The sequence below is a fragment of the Mauremys mutica genome, chromosome 3 (assembly GCF_020497125.1).
Source record: "Mauremys mutica isolate MM-2020 ecotype Southern chromosome 3, ASM2049712v1, whole genome shotgun sequence".
Lineage (NCBI taxonomy): Eukaryota > Metazoa > Chordata > Testudines > Geoemydidae > Mauremys > Mauremys mutica.
The window spans coordinates 3239140-3262644 of NC_059074.1; the positions used below are offsets into that span (position 1 = coordinate 3239140).

The following is a 23505-nucleotide window of genomic DNA, read 5'->3' on the forward strand; positions in this document are numbered from 1 at the left end:
AGGGAGACCGGGCTCTGATCCCCAATGGGGGCTGTGGGGCCCCAAGATGGACCTAACAGGGGGGGATCCTGTTATCTGTGCCTGCAAGACCTGTCCTGGACTGTGTTCCTGTCGTCTAAATAAACCTTCTGCTTTACTGGCTGGCTGAGAGTCCTGCTGAATCGGCAGGGAGGCCGGGGGTGCAGGGCCTGGCTCCCCCACACTCCGTGACAGCCTGGCTCTGGCAAGGGTGGCAGCTCCTGGCTGCCTCTGCCCGGCGGCGCCTGCCCTGGCCCCCGCTGGTGCGGGGGTGGGGCGACCCAAGCTGGCTCTGCCCCTGGCAGTACTGAGGGGCAGCCATGGGGGGGGGTTCACCCCACGGCTTGGCACCGGCCTGCCAGTCCTCTCCCGGGGGCTGCATCTGGGCGGAGTTGGGCACCCCTGGGCAGCTCCCCCTGCGCCTTGCTCTGGTGAGGAGCCGCCCACGGCACCGGGGTCGCGGGGGGGGGGAGCCGGGCTGAGGAACGAGGCGGGGCCACAGGGTACAAAACACGGTGACGTTGCTTTATTAATACAGGAAATAGATGCCTGGGCAGAGCTGGCCCCTGTGCCAGGGTAGGGCACCAGCGCCCACAGAGCCGTTCACGGGTCCCCTCCCCGCACAGCTCCCTCAGCCAGGCCCAGAGCGGGCAGTGCTGCCCGCCGGCTCGTCTCTGGTGCCGTCGGTGCTGGGAGGGGGCTGGGCACCGCCCCGCCAGTGCTGCGTGCCCCACGGGCGCTCTCCGGGCTTGGCGTGGGGGCGGCTGGGCTCTCTGCCCGGGGGTGGCGAGGGGCTGGCGGGTGAGCTGTGCAGAAGGGGCGTGGCAGGCGGGTGCCCCTGAGGGCAGGCAGCAGGACATGAATGGGCGCGACGGGATGATAAATAACAGGGAGGTGCCCGGTCGATGTGGGTGAGGAGGGGCCTGGCTTCAGGGGAGGGGGATCCCGCGCCCCGGGCCTGGGGCATCCCTCCAGGGGTCACAGCCTGGCGCGTCGCTGGAGCCCCCCGCAGCAGCCGGCCGGCCTGCAGGAGACACGTCCGCCTGAGGCCCCAGCCCTGGCCAGCCCCTGGGGTGCCCTGGCCACGAGCCCCCCGAGCCCCTGCAGCCGGGGGTAGCTGGGAGCGGCGAGGGACCCGGGGCCCCTCCAGCTCATTCAGGGCAGGGCTGCCCTGCTTGGGGGGCTGGGCTCCATGGGGCACTCACTGCCTCCTGAGCCCGCTGCGGCAGCACGTGGGGGTGGGCTGCCGGCGTGGGCCCCCTCGTGCCCCCCATGCCAGGGAGCCGTGTCTCCTGCAGCTCCGCGGAGAGGCCAGGCCAATGCCCCTGCCCCCCAGCTCTGATGGGTCATGGCTTTGCACCCCTAGGATGCAGCGCGCCAGGGGGTGGGTGGGGCAGCGCCGGGGGCAGGGACTAGCCGGCCTCGCCCCCCTCGTCCGGGTACAGCAGCACCCCGCTGAAGACGGTGAGCGGCTCGTCGGAGGAGTGGGCCAGCCGGCCCGTCACCAGGTCCACGCAGAGCGTCTCGCCCGCCTCCAGCCGCAGCAGCAGGTTGAAGACGCCCAGGGAGCCGGGGCTGGGCTGGTTCTCGGCCACGGGCTTGTTCTCCAGGCCCTCGGGCTGGTAGCCGCCCGAGTCGCTGCGGGCGATGCCCTGGTTGGAGCGCGACAGCACGGCCTCCAGCTTCTCGTCCCGGTGCCCCGTCAGCACGGCGCTGACGAAGTAACGCCCGGCCACGGGCACCGTGAAGATACCTGGGGGGGGAGCCCGTCAGCGGGGCGGGAGCGTTCCCCCCGGGGGCCCATCGCCCCAGGGCGCTGCCCCTGGGCCGGGGGGGGGTCTGAGCACGCGATGAGCCAATGCCACCCCTGCCCCGAGCCCCCCCAGCCCTGCCAGTGCCCCCATCCTGCCCACAGCCCCCTGCCAGCCCAGCCCCGAGCCCCCCCAGCCCTGCCAGTGCCCCCATCCTGCCCACAGCCCCCTGCCAGCCCTGCCCCGAGCCCCCCCAGCCCTGCCAGTGCCCCCATCCTGCCCACAGCCCCCTGCCAGCCCTGCCCCGAGCCCCCCCAGCCCTGCCAGTGCCCCCATCCTGCCCACAGCCCCCTGCCAGCCCAGCCCCGAGCCCCCCCAGCCCTGCCAGTGCCCCCATCCTGGCCCCAGGCCCCTGCCAGCCCTGCCCTGAGCCCCCCCAGCCCTGCCAGTGCCCCCATCCTGCCCACAGCCCCCTGCCAGCCCTGCCCTGAGCCCCCCCAGCCCTGCCAGTGCCCCCATCCTGCCCACAGCCCCCTGCCAGCCCTGCCCCGCGCCCTCCCAGCCCTGCCAGTGCCCACATCCTGCCCACAGCCCCCTGCCAGCCCTGCCCTGAGCCCCCCCAGCCCTGCCAGTGCCCCCATCCTGCCCACAGCCCCCTGCCAGCCCTGCCCTGAGCCCACCCAGCCCTGCCAGTGCCCCCATCCTGCCCACAGCCCCCTGCCAGCCCTGCCCTGAGCCCCCCCAGCTGTGCCAGTGCCCCCAATCCTGCCCCACAGCCCCTGCCATGAGCTCCCCACACACAGCCCTGCCAGTGCCCCTATCCTGCCCCACAGCCCCCTGCCAGCCCTGAGCTCCCCACACAGAGTCCTGCCAGTGCCCCAGTCCCAACCCACAGCCCCCTGCCAGCCCTGAGCTCCCCACACACAGCTCTGCCAGTGCCCCCAATCCTGCCCCACAGCCCCCTGCCAGCCCTGCCCTGAGCCCCCCCAGCCCTGCCAGTGCCCCCATCCTGCCCACAGCCCCCTGCCAGCCCTGCCCTGAGCCCCCCAGCTCTGCCAGTGCCCCCAATCCTGCCCCACAGCCCCTGCCATGAGCTCCCCACACACAGCCCTGCCAGTGCCCCTATCCTGCCCCACAGTCCCCTGCCAGCCCAGTGCTCCCCACACACAGCCCTGCTCACCGGAGTAGGGGTCGTAGGCGTCCCCGTCGTTCACCAGCAGCCGGTCGAAGGGGATGGTTCCGGGCTCCACGTGCCGGGACGTCAGCGCGGCCGAGAAGGCGATTCTGGGCACCGCGGCCACCCCGCCCATCGGGCCTGGCACAGAGAGATGGGTCGGCACGGTGCCCGTATGACCCCCCGTCCCAGCCTCCTCCCTCCCCCCCCGGCAGTTCTGTGTCCCCCCCAGCTCCTCGCCCATCCCCCCTGCACCCGGGCCCCCATCCCACCCACCCTGCACCCGGGGCCCCCATCCCCTGCCCCACTGCCCCCTCCCTCCCCCAGCCAGGCTCACCTTGCTCGCCAGGGAGCCCTGGAAGGGAAGAGAGAGGAGAGGTGAGCGCAGGGTGCTGGGGCTCGGCAGAGGCGGGGAGGGCAAACCGTGCGGTGGGGTGAGGGGTACCGGGAGGGGGCTGTGCATGGGGTGGGCGGCAGTAGGGCGGGGGGGGAGCTGTGTGGTGGGGTGGGGGGTACCAGGGAGGGGGGGGGCTGTGCATGGGGTGGGCGGCAGTAGGACGGAGTGGGAGCTGTGTGATGGGGTGGGGGGTACCAGGGCGGGGGGGGGAGTTGTGCATGGAGAGGGCGGTAGTAAGGCGGGGGGGGGAGCTGTGTGGTGGTGGGGGCTGTGCATGGGGTGGGCGGCAGTAGGGCGGGGGGGCTGGGGGGGGGGGGGGCTGTGCGTGGGGTGGGCGGCAGTAGGGCGGGGGGGGCTGTGTGGTGGGGGGGCTGTGCATGGGGTGGGCGGTGGGGGGGCTGTGCCTGCCCCTGGGGGGGATATACAGGGTGAGCCCCCAGGGAAGAGGCCCCGGGCCCGGCAGGGGTGTTGGCTCAGGGCCTGGGTCCCCCCCGGCCCGGCCTGGCCTGGGCCGGGTTCTCCTCTTGGCCCACAGCCCCCAGGGCAGCGGCTCAGGGTCCGTGACCCCCTGGGCACTCGGCCCATTGCTGGGGGACATGTGGGGCACTGCCCCCTGGAGCCCCCCTAGAAATCAGCTGTGCCAGGCCGGGATCCCGTGGCTCAGGCTGGTCCCTCGGGCGCGGGCAGGTGTGAGGCCGACACCCAGGCGGGGGGGGCCAGGGCAGGCCGGTGGAACCAGAGGGGGCTGGGGGGGGGAAGCCATGACCCTGCAATGGCTCCAGCCACTCTCCTCCCCGTGGGGCAGGGCTGCTCCTCACCTGGGGGTCCCACGGGGCCTTGTTCTCCATCCCTGCCCGTGGGCCCTGGGGGACCCGATCTTCCCATGGGGCCTTCGGGTCCAGGTGGGCCGGGGGGCCCTGCAACAGAACCCAGAGAGTCAGAGCTGCCCCCCCACACCAGTAGAAGCCCTGGGTTACCCCCCCGAGCGTCCCCCCCGGATCGGAGCCCTGGGCCCCCCCCCGAGCATCCCCACCGGGTTCAGAGCCCTGCCCCCCCAAGCATCCGCCCCCTGGATCGGAGCCCTGGGTTCCCCCCCCGAGCATCCCCCCCGGATCGGAGCCCTGGGTTCCCCCCCCCGAGCATCCCCCCCCCGGATCGGAGCTCTGTGAACCAGCCAGTTCCCACCTAGGGCCAATCGGAGCCACAGCCAGTCCTCATCCCTGTGCTGTCCCAGCTGCCCCCATGGTACCCTGCCCCCCACGCCCGGCGGTGCCCCGGTGCCCTGCCCCCATGCCCGGCGGTGCCCCACCCCCCATGCCCAGCGGTGCCCCGGTGCCCTGCCCCCCATGCCTGGCGGTGCCCCAGTGCCCTGCCCCCATGCCTGGCGGTGCCCCACCCCCCACGCCCGGCAGCGCCCCGGTGCCCTGCCCCCCATGCCTGACGGTGCCCCACCCCCCGTGCCCGGCGGGGCCCCCCCCCCCCCCCCCCGGGGGGGCCCCGGGGCCCTGCCCCCCATGCCCGGCGGTGCCCCACCCCCCATGCCCGGCGGTGCCCCACCCCCCACGCCCGGCGTCGCCGGGGGCCGTACCTGCCAGGTCCTGGCGCGTGAGGTTGTGCAGCTGGCCCTGCAGGCGCAGCAGGGAGGCGTTGAGGGCGCCCAGGCGGGGGTGGACGGTGCCCAGGTGGGTGTCCTGCAGCTTGTTGAGCAGGGCACCGTGGGTGCGCAGGGTGCCGTTCACCTCCTGCAGGCAGCCCCACAGCCCCGTCACGTGCTTGCTCAGCCCCTCCTTGACCTTGCGCAGGCTGCCAGAGACGGCGTCCAGCCGCTCGCAGACGCCCTCCAGCTTGGCCAGCCGCTGCTCCAGGCCGCCGGCCGCGCGCCGGCACTCCCCGGCCTCGCCCCGCAGCGTGCCGCCCAGGTGGTGCAGCTGGCGCGTCACCCCCTCCAGCCGCTCCTCGCTCTCGGCCGCGCGCTCCGTGGCCTCGGCCTGCACCTTGTTGATCTCGGCGATGATGCGGTCCTTGGTGGAGCCCAGCTCGTGCAGGTCGGTCTGGTGCTTGTCCACGGTGCTCTGCAGCCCGCGCAGCGTGTCGTTCAGGGAGCTGAAGCTCAGGATCACCTCGGACAGCTCGCCCTGCAGCGACTTCAGGTCCACGGCCGACGTGCCCCCGAAGACGCTGAAGCCGTCCAGGGGCCTGTGGGTCTCCACGGGCTCCCGGCCCTGCTCTGGCTTCCTGGGCAGCAGCGGGCAAGAGCAGGCCGCCACCTCCCCGCGCAGCCGGCCCACCTCGTCCTGCAGGGCGGCACAGGCCTGGCTGCAGCCGCGCTGCTCGGCCCGCACCGCGCCGCTCAGCCCCCGCAGCTCGGCCTCCAGCTGGCCCAGCCGGGCCCCCGTGCGGTTGAAGAAGAGCGTCAGGTCCTTGGCGGTAGAGTCGGTGGCGCTGCCCCCCGTGCCCAGCAGCTGGGTCTCCAGCTTGCCGATCTCAGCCGCCAGGCGCACTAGTGACTCCCCGTTCGCCCCCACCAGCTCCCGCAGCTTCTTCCCCTCGGCCTGCAGGGCCCGCACGGAGCCGGCCAGCCCGGCCCCGGAGCTGCTGAGCTGGTGCAGATTGGAGCCCAGGGTGCGCAGCTGCCCTTCGTTATCCTGCACCCGGCGCTCCAGGTCACTGAGGATGGTGCTGATCTGCGAGCCCTGGCTGCCCAGAGAGGGGTCGTGGGGCGTGGGGCAGGGCTGGCTGCACCCCACACCCTGGCCCTGCAGCTCCGTCACCACAGCCACACTCTGAGCCACGCTGTCCTTCAGCGTCTCCACGTCCTGGCTCAGGTTGGCCAGGGCCTGGTGAACGTGGCCCTGGAAGCCGCTCAGCTGGCCGGCCACATTGGCGAGCTCCCCCTCGGCCCCGCTGAGCCGCCTGCTCAGCTCCCCCACCAGGTGGCTGTGCAGGTGGGGCTGCCGCTGGGCGAAGTGCTGCTCCAGGCTGCGCTGGGTGGCGTTCAGGCGCCTCTCCATCTCCGCCAGCCGGCCCTCCAGCACCTGCCCGCCCTGCCCCGCCCCCGCCCCCGCCAGACTAGCCAGCTCGTGGTCCAGGCGCTCGTTGAGCATGGTGAAGGAGCCGGAGACGCCGCCCAGCCTCCGCTCCAGCTCGCCCACCCGGCCACGCAGCTCGTCCAGCTGGGAGCAGCAGTCCTTGGGCAGGCGCCCCGCCAGGCCGCTGACGTGCCGCTGGATGCTCTCCACCGCCTCCCGGTTCCGCTGGTCCACGGAGCTGATCAGTTTCTCCAGGCCCCGCATGCGCTCGCGGTCCTCGGCCTGCTGCCGCCGCAGGCCCTCGCTGCCCGCCAGGCAGGAGGCGCAGGACTCCTGCAGCCGCCGCTCCACCTCCTGCAGGAGCAGGGCCCCTCCCTGCGGGGGCCCCGGCCCCTGCCCGTTGCTGAGGTTGGTCAGCTCGGCGTCGTGGCTGGAGATCCGGTTGTCCAGGTGCTGCAGATGCCTCTGGATCTTGTTGAGGGTCTCCTGCATCTCGGGCTGGGCGGCCGCGTCGGCCGGCTGCTTCCCATTGAGCGAGAGCTCCACCGCCCTGCTCCCCTCCTGCAGCAGCTTCTCCGTGGTGGCCTGCAGGTCCTGCAGCTGTTTGCTCAGGGTCTGCACCTTCTCCTCCAGCTGCTTCACCTTCTCCGCATCTCCCCGGCCTGCAGAGCAGAGCGCTGAGCCGGCGTGTCCCCCCCACCCCCCCACCCCCGGCCTGCAGAGCAGAGCGCTGAGCCGGGCCCCCACCCCCACCCCCGGCCTGCAGAGCAGAGCGCTGAGCTGGGGTGTCCCCCCTCCCCACACCCCCGGCCTGCAGAGCAGAGCGCTGAGCCGGGGTGTCCCCCCCCACACCCTCGCCCTGCAGAGCAGAGCGCTGAGCCGTGCCCCCCCCCACCGCCAGCCTGCAGAGCAGAGCGCTGAGCTGCGCTCCCCCCCCCACACCCCCTGCCTGCAGAGCGCTGAGCTGAGCTCCCTCCCCCCACACCCCCGGCCTGCAGAGCAGAGCGCTGAGCCGGGCCCCCCCCACACCACCGGCCTGCAGAGCAGAGCGCTGAGCCAGGCCCCCCCCCCCACCAGCCTGCAGAGCAGAGCACTGAGCCGGGGCCCCACCCCCACCCCCGGCCTGCAGAGCAGAGCGCTGAGCCGGGGTGTCCCCCCTCCCCACACCCCCGGCCTGCAGAGCAGAGCGCTGAGCTGGGCTCCCCCCCACACCCCCGGCCGGCAGAGCAGAGCGCTGAGCCGGGCTGCCCCCAGCTGGCACGGCCCTGGCCATCACCCCTGGCTGAGGTGAGGCTGTGGGTCCCGTGTCCTGGGCCCCCAAGCTGGGCCGGGGCCTTTCCCTTCGGGGTGCAGTTGCCCAGGTGGCCACCAGCCGCTCTCAGCTGTGTCCCGCGGAGCTGGGGGGTCCCAGCATGCAGTGGGGGCTGGCGCTCAGGCAAGAGGGAGCATTGCATGCTGGGAGTGGGGCTTGAGGCCAGTGCAGTCTGGAGGGCAAAGGTGGGGGTGCTGGGGAGCAGGGGGAGCCGGGAGACTCCACAACTCTGCCCCAACCAGCCCCCCCCAGCTTCCCTCTCTGGTCCTCACCCCCAACCCCAGCGCCCCCCACCTCACCTCTCCCCACACAAACCTGGCACCCCACCCCCCCTGTCCCCAAACCATCGGTACCTTCTCCGCCCAGGCCGCTCAGGGGGTTCCCAAAGCCGGAGAGCGTGGGGCGTCCGGGCCTGGGGCGCGGGCGGGTGGTGGTGAGAGGGGGACCCTGGGCCGGCCCCTCCAGGCAGTCGTCACCCGAGTAGCCGTGGCAGCATTTCCACTCCAGGTCCGACACCGTCTTATAGGCCACCTTGTAGCGGGGCCTCAGGTAACTGCGATACCTGCAGGGAGAGGGAGAGCGGGTGAGACGCCGGTGCTGCCCACCGGGGGGCGCCGCCCCTGCCCTGTGCTGATAGCGGGTGAGACGCCGGCGCTGCCCACCGGGGGGCGCCGCCTCTGCCCTGTGTTGATAGCGGGTGAGACGCCGGCGCTGCCCACCGGGGGGCGCCGCCCCTGCCCTGTGCCGATAGCGGGTGAGACGCCGGCGCTGCCCACCGGGGGGCGCTGCCCCTGCCCCGTGCCGATAGCGGGTGAGACGCCGGCGCTGCCCACCGGTGGGCGCCGCCCCTGCCCCAAGCTGATAGTGGGTGAGACGCCGGCGCCAGCCACCAGGGGGTGCTGCCCCTGCCCCATACTGATAGCGGGTGAGATGCCGGCGCTGCCCACCAGGGGGTGCTGCCCCTGCCCCATACTGATAGTGGGTGAGACACTGGCGCTGCCCATCGGGGGGCGCCACCCCTGCCCCAAGCTGATAGCGGGTGAGACGCCGGTGCTGCCCACTGGGGGGCGCTGCCCCTGCCCCGTGCCGATAGCGGGTGAGACACCGGCGTTGCCCACCAGGGGGTGCTGCCCCTGCCCCATACTGATAGCGGGTGAGACGCCGGCGCTGCCCACCGGGGGGCGCTGCCCCTGCCCTGTGCTGATAGCGGGTGAGACGCCGGCGCTGCCCACCGGGGGGCGCTGCCCCTGCCCCGTGCTGATAGCGGGCGAGACGCAGCACTTCATGGCTCCCCAGGCCAGTAGGGCCCGGTGTGAGGAGCTGGCCTGACCCCCTGCCTAGCAGGGCCCAGGCCTGTGCCCGGAGCAGAGCTAGTAGAGAAACAGCCGATGTGCCGGTGATGGAGGGGCCAGCCCAGCCCCGTGACTAGTGACTCGCTGTTAATCACTGATCGCTGCAGCATCAGCTTCTAGCCACTGGCTCTGTTCGACCTTCCTCTGCCAGGCTGACGAGCCCTGTAGGGAGCCGGCTCGGCCGGGAGTCTCCCGGAACCCGTCTCCGTCTCCCAGAGGCTACTGAAGCCAAACCAGGAGATTTGAGGCTGCTAAAAGTCCGGCGCCGCAGCGGGGCTAAGGCAGGGCCCTACCTACCCTGGCTCCGTCCTGCTCCCCATGGCGACCGGCATGTCCGGCAGCGGCTCCTAGGCAGAGGCGCGGCCAGGGGGGTCTCCTCATGCTGCCCAAGCCCCGAACGCTGACTCTGCAGTTCCCTTTGGTCAGGAACGGGGAACCACAGTCAGTGGGAGCTGCAGGGGCGGTGCTGCAGGCAGGGGCAGCGCAGGGAGCCGCCTGGTCTCCCCTGAGCCGAGGAGCCGCTGCCAGACATGCCGGTCACTTCAGGGAGCCACCCAAGGTAACCACCATATGCCAGGAGCCCGCACCCCACACCCCCTCCTGCACCCCAACCGCCCTGCCCCAGGCTCAGCCCAGAGCCCCCTCCCACACTCCAAACCCCTTGGCCCCAGCCCAGAGCCTGCACCACCTCCCGAACCCCAACCCCCTGCCCCATCCCAGTGAAAGAGAGAGTGGGTGAGGGAGAGTGATGGAGGGAGGGGAGCTGGAGTGAGCAGGGTGGGGCAAGTGTGTTTGGGTTTGTGCAATTAGAGTCGGCAACTCATTGGACTATAACCTCTGGACTATTTCTAAAAGGACTTTTGGCAACTACAAGCTCCTCTCTGCTGTGTCTGAACCTCGAGAATTGAATTCAAGTCTGTCTGTAGATTGATCTTTTAACCAACACTCTCTCTCTTTTCTTTGTTAATAAATGTTAGCTTAGTTAATAAGAATTGGCTGTAGCGTGTATTTTGGGTAAGATCTAAGTTATAATTGGACCTGGGTGTGTGGCTGATCCTTTGGGGTTGGAAGAACCTTTTCTTTTATATGCTGAGATCAGATGTTCAGGAATCACCAGCATCTCTGACGTGTGTGTCTGGATGGAGGCCTGAGGCTGGGCACTTTAAGGGAACTGCGGGGTTTGGACTCTGAGTAACCAGTGAGGTGCTACAGAAGCTGTTTTGTGCTGGTTGGTAAATCTCAGTATCGGAAGATCCACCAGCTTCTGGGGTTTGTCTGCTCCGTTTGGTTTGCAGCTCACCCTGATTGAGTGACCTCAGCTGGCTCCCACGGGCAGCACCGTCACCCCCCCCCCCCCCGTAGGTACTTACACCCTGGGGTCAAGTCCCCCTTGCCCCTCCCTCTGCCCCTCCCCTTCCATGAGGCCACACCCCTTCTCACAGGCCCCGCCCCCTCTCACTCCATTCCCCCCTCCCTCTGTCACTCGCCCTCCCCCACCCTCACTCATTTTCACCAGGGGGGTGGGGTGCAGGAAGCGGTGAGGGCTCTGGCTGGGGGGTGAGGGCTCTGGGGTGGGGCCGGGGATGAAGGCTTTGGGCTGTGGGAGGGGGGTCCAGGCTGGGGCAGGGGTTGGGGTGCAGGTCAGGGCTCAGGGCTGGGGCAGGGGTGCGGGAGGGGCTCGGGGCTGGGGGAGGGGGCTCGGGGCTGGGGGAGGGGTTGGGGTGCAGGTCGGGGCTCAGGGCTGGCGCAGGGGGTTTGGGTGAGGGAGGGGGCTCGGGGCCGGGGGAGGGGGTGCAGGGCTGGGGGAGGGGGCTCCGGGCTGGGGGAGGGGTTGGGGTGCGGGAGGGGGTGCAGGGCTGGGGGAGGGGGCTCGGGGCCGGGGGAGGGGTTGGGGTGCGGGAGGGGGCTCAGGGCCGGGGGAGGGGTTGGGGTGCGGGAGGGGGTGCAGGGCTGGGGGAGGGGGCTCGGGGCCGGGGGAGGGGTTGGGGTGCGGGAGGGGGTGCAGGGCTGGGGGAGGGGGCTCGGGGCCGGGGGAGGGGTTGGGGTGCGGGAGGGGGCGCAGGGCTGGGGGAGGGGGCTCGGGGCCGGGGGAGGGGTTGCGGTGCGGGAGGGGGTGCAGGGCTGGGGGAGGGGGCTCGGGGCTGGGGGAGGGGTTGGGGTGCAGGTCGGGGCTCAGGGCTGGGGGAGGGGGTGCAGGGCTGGGGGAGGGGGCTCGGGGCGGGGGGAGGGGGTGCAGGGCTGGGGGAGGGGGCTCAGGGCCGGGGGAGGGGTTGCGGTGCGGGAGGGGGTGCAGGGCTGGGGGAGGGGGCTCGGGGCCGGGGGAGGGGTTGGGGTGCGGGAGGGGGTGCAGGGCTGGGGGAGGGGGCTCGGGGCCGGGGGAGGGGTTGGGGTGCGGGAGGGGGTGCAGGGCTGGGGGAGGGGGCTCAGGGCTGGCGCAGGGGGTTGGGGTGCGGGAGGTGTGAGGTCTCCAGGCTCCAGGCAGCGCTTACCTCAGGTGGCTCCCAGGGAGCGGCATCCTGTCCCTCCGGCTCGTAGGCGGCCGGGGAGCAGCCCCGCCGATGCCGCCCCCACAGCTCCCACTGGCCGGGTGCCCCGTGGCCGCCCCTACGCCGAGGAGCCGGAGGAACGTGCCGGCTGCTTCCGGAAGCCGCGCAGAGCCGGGCGGGAGCCTGCCAGCCCCGCGCCAACTGGGCTTTTCACACCCTGTGCTGGGCAGAGCCGCCAGCCCCGTTCGGACCCCACGTGCTGGTCAAAGCGGCCGCCTGAGCCCCTGGGCCCAGCCCCTCGGGTTTGAACGGAGGCTCCGAACGACGCTGTGGGTCCCCAACGCGCCCAGCAGAGCGTTGCCTCGGGGCAGCTTTGGGAAAAATGCTGCTTTGATCCAGCTCCTGCCCAATGACCCGAGCCCAGCACCGGGCCCCGCCCCGGCAAAGCTGGTTTCCCGTCCCCTCGGGTAGTTTGGCGTTTGCGTCTCCACAGCCCAGCTCTGGCCTGGTTCTGGCTCTGCGGCTGCCGGCTGGCCCGGCCGGGCCCGGGGCGCTGCGGGGCTGGGGGCTGGGGCTGGAGTCCCTCCTTCGCAGCCAGGGGTTCGAACCCTCTGATCCTTCTCCGGGCTCTTCCCTGAGCCTCCGGGAGCGGCGGGCCCCAGCTGGGCCCCAGCACCCAGCAGCGGTGGCACTGGGGCCCCATCCATAGCGAGGGGGAAGGGTGAGACCTGGGGGCCCAGCCCGTGGGACGGCTCCTCCCAGAGCCCAGCCCCGACGGGGCAAACAGAGCCATGGACATAGGGCAGGTTCTGGGCCCTCTGGGCCGGGCCAGGGCTGCTGTCTGCCGAACAGTTCCCAGGCATCCCCAGTAGGGGGCGCCCTGCACCGTCCCTTGCTCCAGCGGCAGCTGCTGCCTCTGGTCCCGGCTCTGCCGGCTGCGCCCAGGGGCAGGGCGGTGCCAGGGCGGTGCCAGGCCTGGGCCCCTCCATGGAGACCAGGGCCCCAGCTCCCCCCGGCCCCGGCCCCGGCCCCGGCCCCACGCCTGCTCTGCGGCCACCCAGCTCCTCCCCTCTGCCCCTCCCACCCCCAGGGTCTCACACCCCCACTCCCAGGACCCCCCCTTTCCCTCCCCAGGGTCGGTCCTCCCGCCTCTCGCCAGCCCCCCCACGGCACCCAGAGGTCATTGAGCTTCCGTCCGCTGGCAGCTCCCTGCCCCCAGCCCTGCCCCCGCCCCACTGAGCAGCACAAGGCCCCAGCCCAGAACATCTGTATCTTGGCCAGGACAGAGTCAGGCGCAGGGGCTACGCACACAAGGCCCTGCCGGTTCCCAGCCCTGGGCTCCCCCCGGCCCTGCCAGCGCCCCTCACTCCCGACCCGCAGCCCCTGCTAGCCCAGCCCTGGGCCCCCCCCGGCCCTGCCGGTGCCCCTCACTCCCGACCCGCAGCCCCTGCTAGCCCAGCCCTGGGCCCCCCCCGGCCCTGCCGGTGCCCCTCACTCCCGACCCGCAGCCCCTGCTAGCCCAGCCCTGGGCTCCCCCCCAGCCTTGCCAGTGCCCCTCACTCCCGACCCGCAGCCCCTGCTAGCCCAGCCCTGGGCTCCCCCCCAGCCTTGCCAGTGCCCCTCACTCCTGACCCGCAGCCCCTGCTAGCCCAGCCCTGGGCCCCCAGCTCTGCCAGCGCCCCTCACTCCCGACCCGCAGCCCCTGCTAGCCCAGCCCTGGGCCCCCAGCCCTGACGGTGCCCCTCACTCCCGACCCGCAGCCCCTGCTAGCCCAGCCCTGGGCACCCCCCCGGCCCTGCCGGTGCCCCTCCCCTCACTCCCGACCCGCAGCCCCTGCTAGCCCAGCCCTGGGCTCCCCCCGGCCCTGCCGGTGCCCCTCACTCCCGACCCGCAGCCCCTGCTAGCCCAGCCCTGGGCCCCCCCCGGCCCTGCCGGTGCCCCTCACTCCCGACCCGCAGCCCCTGCTAGCCCAGCCCTGGGCCCCCCCAGCCTTGCCAGTGCCCCTCTCTCCTGACCCGCAGCCCCTGCTAGCCCAGCCCTGGGCCCCCAGCCCTGCCGGTGCCCCTCTCTCCTGACCCCCAGCCCCTGCTAGCCCAGCCCTGGGCCCCCCCAGCCTTGCCAGTGCCCCTCACTCCTGACCCACAGCCCCTGCTAGCCCAGCCCTGGGCCCCCCCAGCCCTGCCGGTGCCCCTCTCTCCTGACCCGCAGCCCCTGCTAGCCCAGCCCTGGGCTCCCCCCGGCCCTGCCGGTGCCCCTCACTCCCGACCCGCAGCCCCTGCTAGCCCAGCCCTGGGCTCCCCCCGGCCCTGCCGGTGCCCCTCACTCCCGACCCGCAGCCCCTGCTAGCCCAGCCCTGGGCTCCCCCCAGCTCTGCTGGTGCCCCTCACTCCCGACCCGCAGCCCCTGCTAGCCCAGCCCTGGGCTCCCCCCAGCTCTGCTGGTGCCCCTCACTCCCGACCCGCAGCCCCTGCTAGCCCAGCCCTGGGCCCCCCCAGCCTTGCCAGTGCCCCTCTCTCCTGACCCGCAGCCCCTGCTAGCCCAGCCCTGGGCTCCCCCCGGCCCTGCCGGTGCCCCTCACTCCCGACCCGCAGCCCCCGGGGCTCTTGCCCCCACACTCACGTCACAATGCGCGGGCACTGGAGCTGCCCCCACCCGCAGGGCTGGTAGTCGGGTTTGACGAAGGTGTCCACGCCGTCCTCCACCACGCAGCTCACCGTGCGCGTCACCACGTAGGCGCACCAGTTCCTGCAGCAGGTGTCAGTGTCAGGCCCAGCAGGCCCAAGGTGCATCCCCTGCCCCCCACATGCAGCGAGACCCCCCCCCCGCCCCCCGGTGCAGCGAGACCCCCCCCCCCCCGCCGGGAGCTGCTGGTCACAGCTCACTGCCGATGGGACAATGAGCCTGTTACAGCCCCCCCCCCCACTCCCTTTGATCTCGGCCCTGCCCGGTGCCCCTGGCAGCAGCAGCCCCTTTGATCACAGAGGGGAACCAGCAGGGTCAGGAGCAGGGTGACTCGGGGGGGGGGGGGGCAGGAGGAGCCATGGCCCCCCCGAGCCTCCCAGGAACTTGGGGCAAAGGCCAATTCTGCCCCCCTGCCCTCCCCCCAGCCTCTCCAGCCCAGAGTCGCTGCCAGGCCCCCAACTGACTGTGGGGTGGCAGCAGGACTGTCTGCCCCACGGCAGGGACCCCACTGGCTGGGGGGCTGGGGCAGGTCTAGCCCTGGCACCAGGGGGCATTTGGGCGGGTGGGGGCAGCAGAGAGCGGGGGGCTCAGTGGGGGCCTCAGCGCTCCCAGGCCCGGGGGGGGGGGGGGGGCTGTGCTGCAGGGGGGGGGGGGGGGGGGGCGCACCACACCCAGGCCCGGGGGGCGGGGCTGTGCTGCAGGGAGCGGGGAGGGGGCTGTGGGGGGCTCAGCGCTCCCAGGCCCGGGGGGGCTGTGCTGCAGGGGGGGGCTGTGGGGGGCTCAGCACTCCCAGGCCCGGGTGGGGGGGCTGTGCTGCAGGGGGGGGGCTGTGGGGGGCTCAGCACTCCCAGGCCCGGGGGGGGGGCTGGGCTGCAGGGGGGGGGCTGTGGGGGGCTCAGCACTCCCAGGCCCGGGGGGGGGGGGGGGGCTGTGATGCAGGGAGCGGGGAGGGGCCGGTGGGGGGCTCAGCGCTCCCAGGCCCGGGGGGGGCTGTGCTGCAGGGAGCAGGGGGCTCTGCGTGATCCATGCGGCCTGGCGGGATCCCAGCCTCCCTCCCAAATTCCTGCTGTTGGACACGAGCCGCTTCCCTTCCTGTCCCGAGTGCGGGGCTGCGCCGCGCCTGCCGCCTGCTCCAGGGCTGAGGGGCTCTGCCCCCCTGCAGCTGGGACTCCCCCCCTGGGGTGCCCGGCCCCGTGGGGTCACGCAGAGCAATGCCAGGCCCCTGCGCCGGGCATGGACCCGGCTGGGGGTCCCTGCGTCGCCGGAGGGGGGGCTCTGCCCCAGAGCGCAGCCCCGGGTGGTGCGCGGAGCCACCCTCGGCCCCGTCCCCTCTGGCAGGCACCGACCGGGCCAGGCGGAGCCATGGGGCCCGGCAGCCTGGGGAGCGAGGGGGGCCTGTCCCTGTCCTGTGGGTCACGAAGCCCCCCAGCCCCTCCTCCTCTCACAGCTTTGCGGGTGGGGGGTCCTCCCACCCCCTGCCAGCCCCTGGGGCGCCTGGCTGCCCCCCACCTCCCCGGGCTGGGTGGGGCTGGGTCCCGCTCTGCCCCGCCCGGCGGAGGCTGCGCCCGGGGTCGGGCAGGGGCTGCCCGGTGCGGCTGGGACATGGTGCCCAGGCCGGTGCCCAGCGAGGCCGAGTGCCCCGGCCCCACTGCCGATGGGGCTGCAGCTCGGCGGAGACGCGTGAGCCACAGCCAGAGTCAGCCGCCCCCCTGCCCGGGAGTGCCCCTCCCCCGCCCCCCAACAGTGCCCCTCCCCTGCCCCCCAACAGTGCCCCTCCCCCTCGACAGGGCCCCCCTACCCCTACCCCCAACAGTGCCCCCCGTCCCCCTACCCCCAACCGGGCCCCTACCCCCCCAACAGGGCCCCCCGTCCCCCCGCCCCCCAACAGTGCCCCTCCCCGCCCCCCCAACAGGCCCCCCCCCCCCCTCCCCTGACAGGGCCCCTCCCCTGCCCCCCCCGATAGGGCCCCTCCCCCGGCCCCTCGACAGGGCCCCCCGCCCCCCGACAGGGCCCCTCCTCCTGCCCCCGACAGGGCCCCTCCCCCTGCCCCCCAACAGGGCCCCCCATCCCCCTTGACACAGCCCCCCCACAGAGCCCCCCCCCTTGCCAGAGCCCCACTCCCCGGGTGCAGGCTCCATCTGGCTGCGGCTCCACACTCCCTGGGCCCCTCTGGCTCGGGGCTGGCGTGGGGCCAGCCCAGGCCAGGCTCACTCAGCGCTTCCCCATCGTCCCACACCCCAGGCTGCCGCGGGCGCCCCGAGAGCAGGGCCCAGCCGGGGTGCCTGGGCCTGGCCTGTAGGGCGGGGGCCAGTCACTCTGCTCCAGAGCCCCCCAGCGCCCCAGTCAACGCACTGCAGCCCTGGGGGGCCCTGGGGGGGTGCCACATCCCCTCCCCTGCCCCCCACAGAGCCTCCCCCACATGCAGGTGGTCCCCCCGTTTCCCCCCCGAGCACCCCCCACCTCACCAATCACACGCACTGCTGAGAATTTCCATGCCCTGGGTGCACACCCGCTGCAGGGCACAGCACAGCCGAGCCCCCCGTCTCCCTCCCCCCGAGCCCCCCAATCCTCCGTGTCCCCTGGCTCCCCCACCCCCCGCTCCTCCATCCCCCCACTCCCCCCACCTCCCCCCGCTACCCCCCCAATCCCCCCACACCGCCAACTCCTCCCTACCCCCTGCCCCCCACACCACACCTCCCTCCCCCCGCCCCGGTCTGAGGCTCTCCATGTGCCTCACACACAGGAATCAGCGCATGTCCCGGGTCAGTGTCACGCTCCCACTCTGTGCCTGGGGAAACTGAGGCACAGAGCAGGGCCGTGACCCGCCTGAGGTGGTACTGTGCCCTGGGGCTGCCAGACGCCCCCCAAAGTGACCTGGCCCCAAGATGCGCCGCCCTCAGCCATGGCTGACTCCTGCAGCAGCTGGGCTGAACCCCACAAAATGAGCCATAGAAAGACTGGCCCCCCTGCCCTGGGGGGATCCCCAGGGTGCCCCCTCCAGCCCAGGCACCTCCCTGGGACTCTCCTCGTCTCCATGGGGACCTCTTGTCCAAGGCCAGATGGGGTTCCCAAGGTGCCCCCTGACGCTCCAGGTCACCGAGCTCCCTGCCTCCGGCGAGCGGGCCCCCCTGGGGCCAGGACCCACGGCGCCCCCGGGCTGCCAGGGCTCACAGTGAGAAGCCCCCCACCCCACGGGCCCAGGCCCCTCAGCATCCCTGACCCCGAGGGGGAGGGTAGGTGCCCCCCGGCTGCCCCGGGCTCAGCTCTCAGCTGTGGGACCAGCCTGCCCCCCTCCCCCCCGCCTGCCCCGGCGCGGCCTCTTACCTGTGCCGGCTGGCGGCCCGGGCGCCCGGCTGTGCCTGCGGGGTCCCCTGGGCAGCGGGGGCCGGGCCCTGGCTCAGGGGCACGGCCCCCCCGGTGTAGAGGCTGTAGCGGGGCGGGAAGTTGGCGGCCCAGGCCACCCCGGCCAGGAGGCAGCACAGGCTGCCCCACAGCCACGCCACGGCCATGCTGGGCGCGAAGGCGTCGGGCCGTCCCGCTCAGCCGCTCATGGCTCAGCCTCGGCTCCCCGCGCCCGCCGTCCACACGGCCCCGGCCCCGCTCCCCCGCCCCCCTCCAGCGCCTGGGCCGGCCCCTCCAGCTGTCAGCCCCGCCCGCCCCCACTTCCTGCCCCCTTCCCCAGCCCTGGCCTGGCCTGGCTCAGCGCCCCCCACCCCACCCAGGGCCACCTTGGCCCTTTGTTCCCCCAGCTCCTGCGAGGGGCTTTTCTGCAGCTCCAGGTCCAGCTCCCCCCCTTCTCCCCCTCCCCCGCCCGGCTCCGCAATCACATCTGCTTCTCGTTAAGGCCCGGACGCCAGCACGGACAGGGGGAGAAAACACAGAAAACGGGAAAAGCAAGAGAGGCCGGGCAGGGGGCCAGGGGCCGCGCAGCAGCCAGGACGGCAAGCGCTACTGAGTGGGGTCCCTGCCGGGCCCGGGCCGAGCCCCACCGCAGCAACTGCGGCTCTGCCACGGCACCCCCAGCTCTGCCACGGCAACCCCAACCCCACCACGGCACCCCCCGGCTCTGCCACGGCACCCCCAGCTCTGCCACGGCAACTCCAACCCCACCACGGCACCCCCCGGCTCTGCCACGGCACCCCCAGCTCTGCCACGGCAACTCCAACCCCACCACGGCACCCCCCGGCTCTGCCATGGCACCCCCCAGCTCTGCCACGGCACCCCCAACCCCACCACGGCACCCCCCGGCTCTGCCACAGCACCCCCAGCTCTGCCATGGCACCCCCAGCTCTGCCATGGCACCCCCAACCCCGCCACGGCACCCCCAGCCCTGCCATGGCACCCCCGGCTCTGCCACGGCACCCCCAGCTCTGCCACGGCAACTCCAACCCCACCACGGCCCCCCCCAGCTCTGCCACGGCACCCCCAACCCCACCACGGCACCCCCCGGCTCTGCCACGGCACCCCCAGCTCTGCCATGGCACCCCCAGCTCTGCCATGGCACCCCCAACCCCGCCACGGCACCCCCAGCCCTGCCATGGCACCCCCGGCTCTGCCACGGCACCCCCAGCTCTGCCACGGCAACCCCAACCCCGCCACGGCACCCCCAGCCCCGCCACAGCACCCCCAGCCCTGCCACGGCACCCCCAGCCCCACCACAGCACCCCCAGCCCTGCCACGGCACCCCCCTAGCCGATGGCCTGGAGGATGAAGACCCCAGCGACTGATGACCTGGTGACCCGGAGACCCGGCTCAGGAGTCGCAGCCGGTTCTGGCCAGTGAGGGGACAATGGGCTGTGGGGAGAGGACCCCGGTGACCTGACCAGCCGGTTCCAGCCAGAGGGGCCAGAGGAGGGCGGAGAGGAGACCCAGGCCTGCCTGTTTACGACCCTGTTTCCTGGAGAGAAGCCAATGGGCAGAGGGGGCTTGGGGCCGGGGGTATCGGAGGCCCAGCTGGGAGCAGGGGGGCTCGGGGCTGAAGAGGGGGAGCAGGCAGAGCCCCCCGGCTGCAGGGGGACTGGGATGTGCTGGGCTGAGGGAGGCCAGGCCTGAGGCTGGAGAGTTTCCTGTGCTGGGTTCACCTCTCAATAAACCTCCTGTGTTACGCTGGGGGAGAGTCGCTCTGGGCTAGAGAACAGGGCGGGGGGGGACATCATCCCCTTCGGGGGTGAGGAGGCCCGAGGGGCTCAGAGCGAGGGGACTCCCTGGGGGGGCCCACGGCAGAGGCAGACGTGCTGAGGCTCAGAGAGGTGCGGCTCCAGGAGGTGGAGGGGCCTGACCCCGAGAGAGAGCGGCCCCCCGAGAAGGGCTGTCGCCCTGAAAGGGGCACCCCCCCCCACGGACCGCCCGGGGCCACGCGTGGGCACGATCTGTGAGTCCGTGACACCGAGCGAGTCAGGCTCTCGGCTGCCCTGGTGCGGATTCTGGCCCAGCAGAGAGGGCTGCAGCCCTGCCCAGGCGTGTGGCTGGCGCCGGCCCGTTCCCTGCCCAGGACTAGCTGATTTCCCTGGCATCCCCTGCGCCTGCCAAGCTGCCAGTGGCGCTGGTGACCTCTGACCCCAGGCTCCTGAGTCCCTGTCCCCCCCGGGTGCCTGGCTCAGTGAGGGGCTGGGACCAGGTTCATGGTGTGTGGGGGGTCTCTGACCCGGCCCCCAACTACGTCCCCACTTCCAGCCCAGTCACAGCTGGGCAGCCCAAGGGCAGCACAGTGGAGTGGGGGTTGGTGCAGAGATACAGCTCTGCTGGCACTGGGCCTGGAGCCACCGCACCCGGGGCAGTGTGTGCAGCTCTCTGCACAGCCCCCCCATCCACATACCACATGGATACACACACACGGATACACAGACAGGGATACCCGCGCACAGAGCGATCCCCCCCCCCCACACACACACACGCACAATGATATGTGTGACTGATCATTGGGAATTGTTTAAGAACACTTTACTAGAGTCCCAAAATGCAAGAAACAAGGCATATTGGTTAAAAAATGCCAACCTAGGTTAGAGGGGAAGTTGCTAGCAATGAATATAAATCAGAAGCTAGGCATTGTAGAAAATTGATAAGGGAAGCAAAGAGGACACAAGGAAAAATCTACAGCCAGCAGATATAAGAACAACAAGAAGGAATTTTTTATATTATATTACAAACAAAATGAATCCTAACGATGGTATTGGTCCATTACTGGATGGAAATGGTAGAATTGTCAATAGAAATGCAGAAAAGGCAGAAGTGTTCAATAAATATTTCTGTTCTGTATTTGGGAAGAAAATAGTTGATCTCGTCATATCATGATAACACTCTTTCCGTTCCACTACTACGTCAAGAGGGTGTTAAAAAGCAGTGGTTAAACATTTTAAAATTGGCAGGTCTGGATAACTTGAATACCAGAGCTTCAGGGGGAAGTGTTCAGAACAGAGCAATTATGGAGTGATCCACCCATCATCCCCTCCTAGCTTCTGGCAGTCAGAGCATTAGGGTCGCCGCGAGCATGGGGCTGCGTCTGTGACCATCCTGGCTAATAGCCACTGATGCTCAGATCCTCCAGGATCTTATCTGGTTCCTTTGTGAACCCTCTTATACTTTTAAAATTACCATGGCCCACACTGACTGGATTAAAAACTGGCTAACTGATAGGTCTCAAAATGTAATTGTAAACAGGGACCCGTCACTGGGTGGGATATTTCCAGAGAGGTCCTGCAGGGATCAGTTCTTGTCTCGATGTTATTTAACATTTTTATCAATGACCTGGAAGAAAACATAAAATCATCCCTGATACAGTTTGCAGACCCCACAAACCCTGGGGGTGGGAAATAAAAGAGGGCAGGTCACTGATACAGCACGATCTGGGTCAGTCGGGCCAAGCAAACAATGTGTGTTAGTACAACTAAACTGAAACGTCCACCTGGGACCAAGGAACGCAGCCGGAGTCGCAGGCTGGGGTACCTGATCCTGGGCAGCAGGGGGTCGTGAAAAACATCGGGGGTCGTGGTGGATAATCAGCTGAGCATGAGCTCCCAGTGCAACCAGTGTGGCCAAAGGGCTGAGGCCCTCCTGGGATTCAAACCCAAGGGAATCTCGAGCAGGAGCCGAGAGGTTCTTTGACCTCTGAATTTGGCCTGGTGGGACAGAAGCCGGAATCCTGCGTCCGGTGCTGGTGGGCACAGTTCTGGGAGGATGTTTATCACCTGGAGCGGGTCAGAGAGTGATTCAGGATTAGAAACCTGCCCGGCAGTGCCAGGCTCACGGAGCTCAGGCTACAGTGTTTAGCTTCGCACGGAGATGTGGGGGTGCCTGGGTCCCGGGCTGTGAGCACCTACGTGGGGCCCAGGCTTTGGGAACAGGCGCCAGGAGCCAGACGGCCCCAGCCCGGCAAGAAGGGGTTAGTTTAGCAGGGAGGGAAGGTAACGAATCACTGAACAGTCTCCCAGGGGCTGGTGGCTTCCCCAGCCCAGACAGTGTTTACATGGAGCTGCCAGCTCTGGCGTCTGGGGATTGTTCTGGGCGGCGCTATCCAGGGGGACAGAGCACATGGTCACATGGCCTGGGGAGCTCAGCCCCCCCGCCCCCTGCCCAGACGGGTGCCCAGGTGCACACAACCCCCCCGCCCCCCCACTGGGCTCACTGCTGACCTGGAATGGGGGTGGGCAGCGGGGGGGTGTCACGGAGTGTGGGGGAGTCCGGCCCTGCACCCCTCTTCCTGGGCTCACAATGACTCTCAGCCAGCGAGTAAAACAGAAGGTTTATTGAACAACAGGAACACAGGATACAGGATTCCCTGGTGCCCTGCGAGGGGGATGTCATGGGCCAGGTACAGCAGCTTGTGGCGAAACTTCTGAGGAACCACCAGCTGCCTCCTAATCCCCCATGACTCCACCTCCCCGGGGGGAGCCCATTCCCGGTACAGGAACCCCTTCTCCCACAGGAACCTCTCCTTGCAACCTCTCCTCATGGTCTGCGCTGCATTGAGGTCAGCCCGCTCCCTGGGCTTCTGCAAGGAGGGATCCTTCTGCACCTCGGCCTGGAACTCAGCAGCTGGGACAGGGATGGGGCCCTGCTCTCTCTCACCGGCTGGGTCTGAGGCCGCAGCCTCTCTGGGTCGTGTCTCTGGGCGTTCCCTCCCCACCAGGCACTCGGGCAGAGTACTTTCCCCGTTGTCAGGGTGCAGAGCCCTGCGCCGACTCTGACTACGGGTCACAATCAGGGTACCCCGGGTATTGCCGGGCCAGGTCTCGAGGTCCCCCCCATTAGCACCTCTGTGGGCAAATGGGAGTGCACTCCCACATCCTTGGGGCCCTCCTTGACCCCCCACTTCAGGTGCACCCTCGCCACGGGCACCTTGAATGGGGTCCCGCTCACGCCCATCAGGGTCAGGTAGGTATCAGGCACCATCCGATTTAGGCCCACCACCTCGGGCCGGGCCAGCGTCACCTCTGCGCCTGTGTCCCAGTACCCAGTGACCTTCTTCCCATCCACCTCCAGGGGAACCAGGCACTGTTTCCGGAGGGGCAGCCCCATGGCCACCCTGTAGCAGCCCCTTGGGACCGGAGCATCCAGCCCCCCAGAGGCGCTGACCGGGGGCCCTCCTCCCTCCTCCCCAGGTGGGACGCTGCCAGCCCCCCTCTCTTGGGCATGTTGCCCCTCCTCCGATTGGGTCTGTACCCAGTCAACCCTCGGCGGGTTGGGTCTGCTCGGTCTGTCTCTGAGCTTGGGGCACTGGGCCCGTATGTGGCCTTGTTGGCCACAGTGAAAGCAGCCCATGTCTCGTGGGTCCCCTCGAGGGGGTCGGGTGGATCTGACGCTGGACGTTCCCCTTTGGTGGGGGTTCTCCATAGGGCCCCGCTGGGACGTCCCGTGGTGACTCTCTCTCTGCGTTGAGGCAGACCTGCCCCCTCGAGACTCCTCCCTGCCATCCCCTGCCCGACTGTCCACATATTGGTCGGCCAGCTGGCCGGCATGCTGCGGGTTCTCCGGCTTCTGGTCCATCAACCATCGCTTCAGGTCGGATGGGCACTGCGCATACAGGTGCTCCAGTACGAATAGGTCAAGCAGGTCCTCTCTGGTTTGGGCCCCGGCTGTCCACTTGCGGGCATACCCCTGCGCCCGGTTGACCAGTTGCAGGTAGGTGCCCTCCCGGGTCTTACGTTGACCCCGGAACCTCTTCCGGTACATCTCCGGGGTCAGCCCAAACTCGCGGAGCAGGGCCTCTTTGAACAGGTTGTAGTCCCGCGCCTCCGCCCCTCTCATTCGGCTGTACACCTCCACGGCGGTGGAGTCCAGTAAGGGGGTGAGGCGCCGGATCCTGTCT

The 23505-nt window shown here is 70.6% G+C and overlaps 1 protein-coding gene across 1 annotated transcript; it reads right to left on the bottom strand.

The window, feature by feature from the left end:
- Positions 1-522: 522 nt before the first annotated feature.
- EMILIN1 (elastin microfibril interfacer 1) lies at positions 523-17831 on the bottom strand. The gene is made up of 8 exons (XM_045012075.1): positions 17526-17831; positions 14139-14264; positions 8035-8243; positions 4929-7031; positions 4159-4257; positions 3281-3298; positions 2950-3084; positions 523-1771 (listed from the first exon to the last, which is right to left on the bottom strand). Exons 1-8 carry the CDS (start codon positions 17708-17710, stop codon positions 1431-1433), a joined length of 3216 nt encoding a protein of 1071 aa, XP_044868010.1. The 5' UTR covers positions 17711-17831; the 3' UTR covers positions 523-1430.
- Positions 17832-23505: the final 5674 nt, after the last annotated feature.

What these genes read in the sequence shown, in the direction of transcription:
- EMILIN1 (XM_045012075.1), bottom strand. Translation starts at nt 17,710, where the DNA reads ATGGCCGTGGCGTGGCTGTGGGGCAGCCTGTGCTGCCTCCTGGCCGGG. An exon ending in CAGTGCCCGCGCATTGTGAC is followed by an intron (nt 8,244 to 14,138) that starts GTGAGTGTGGGG and finishes CTCTCCCTGCAG; the next exon opens with GTATCGCAGTTACCTGAGGC. An exon ending in CACGCGCCAGGACCTGGCAG is followed by an intron (nt 4,258 to 4,928) that starts GTACGGCCCCCG and finishes GTTCTGTTGCAG; the next exon opens with GGCCCCCCGGCCCACCTGGA.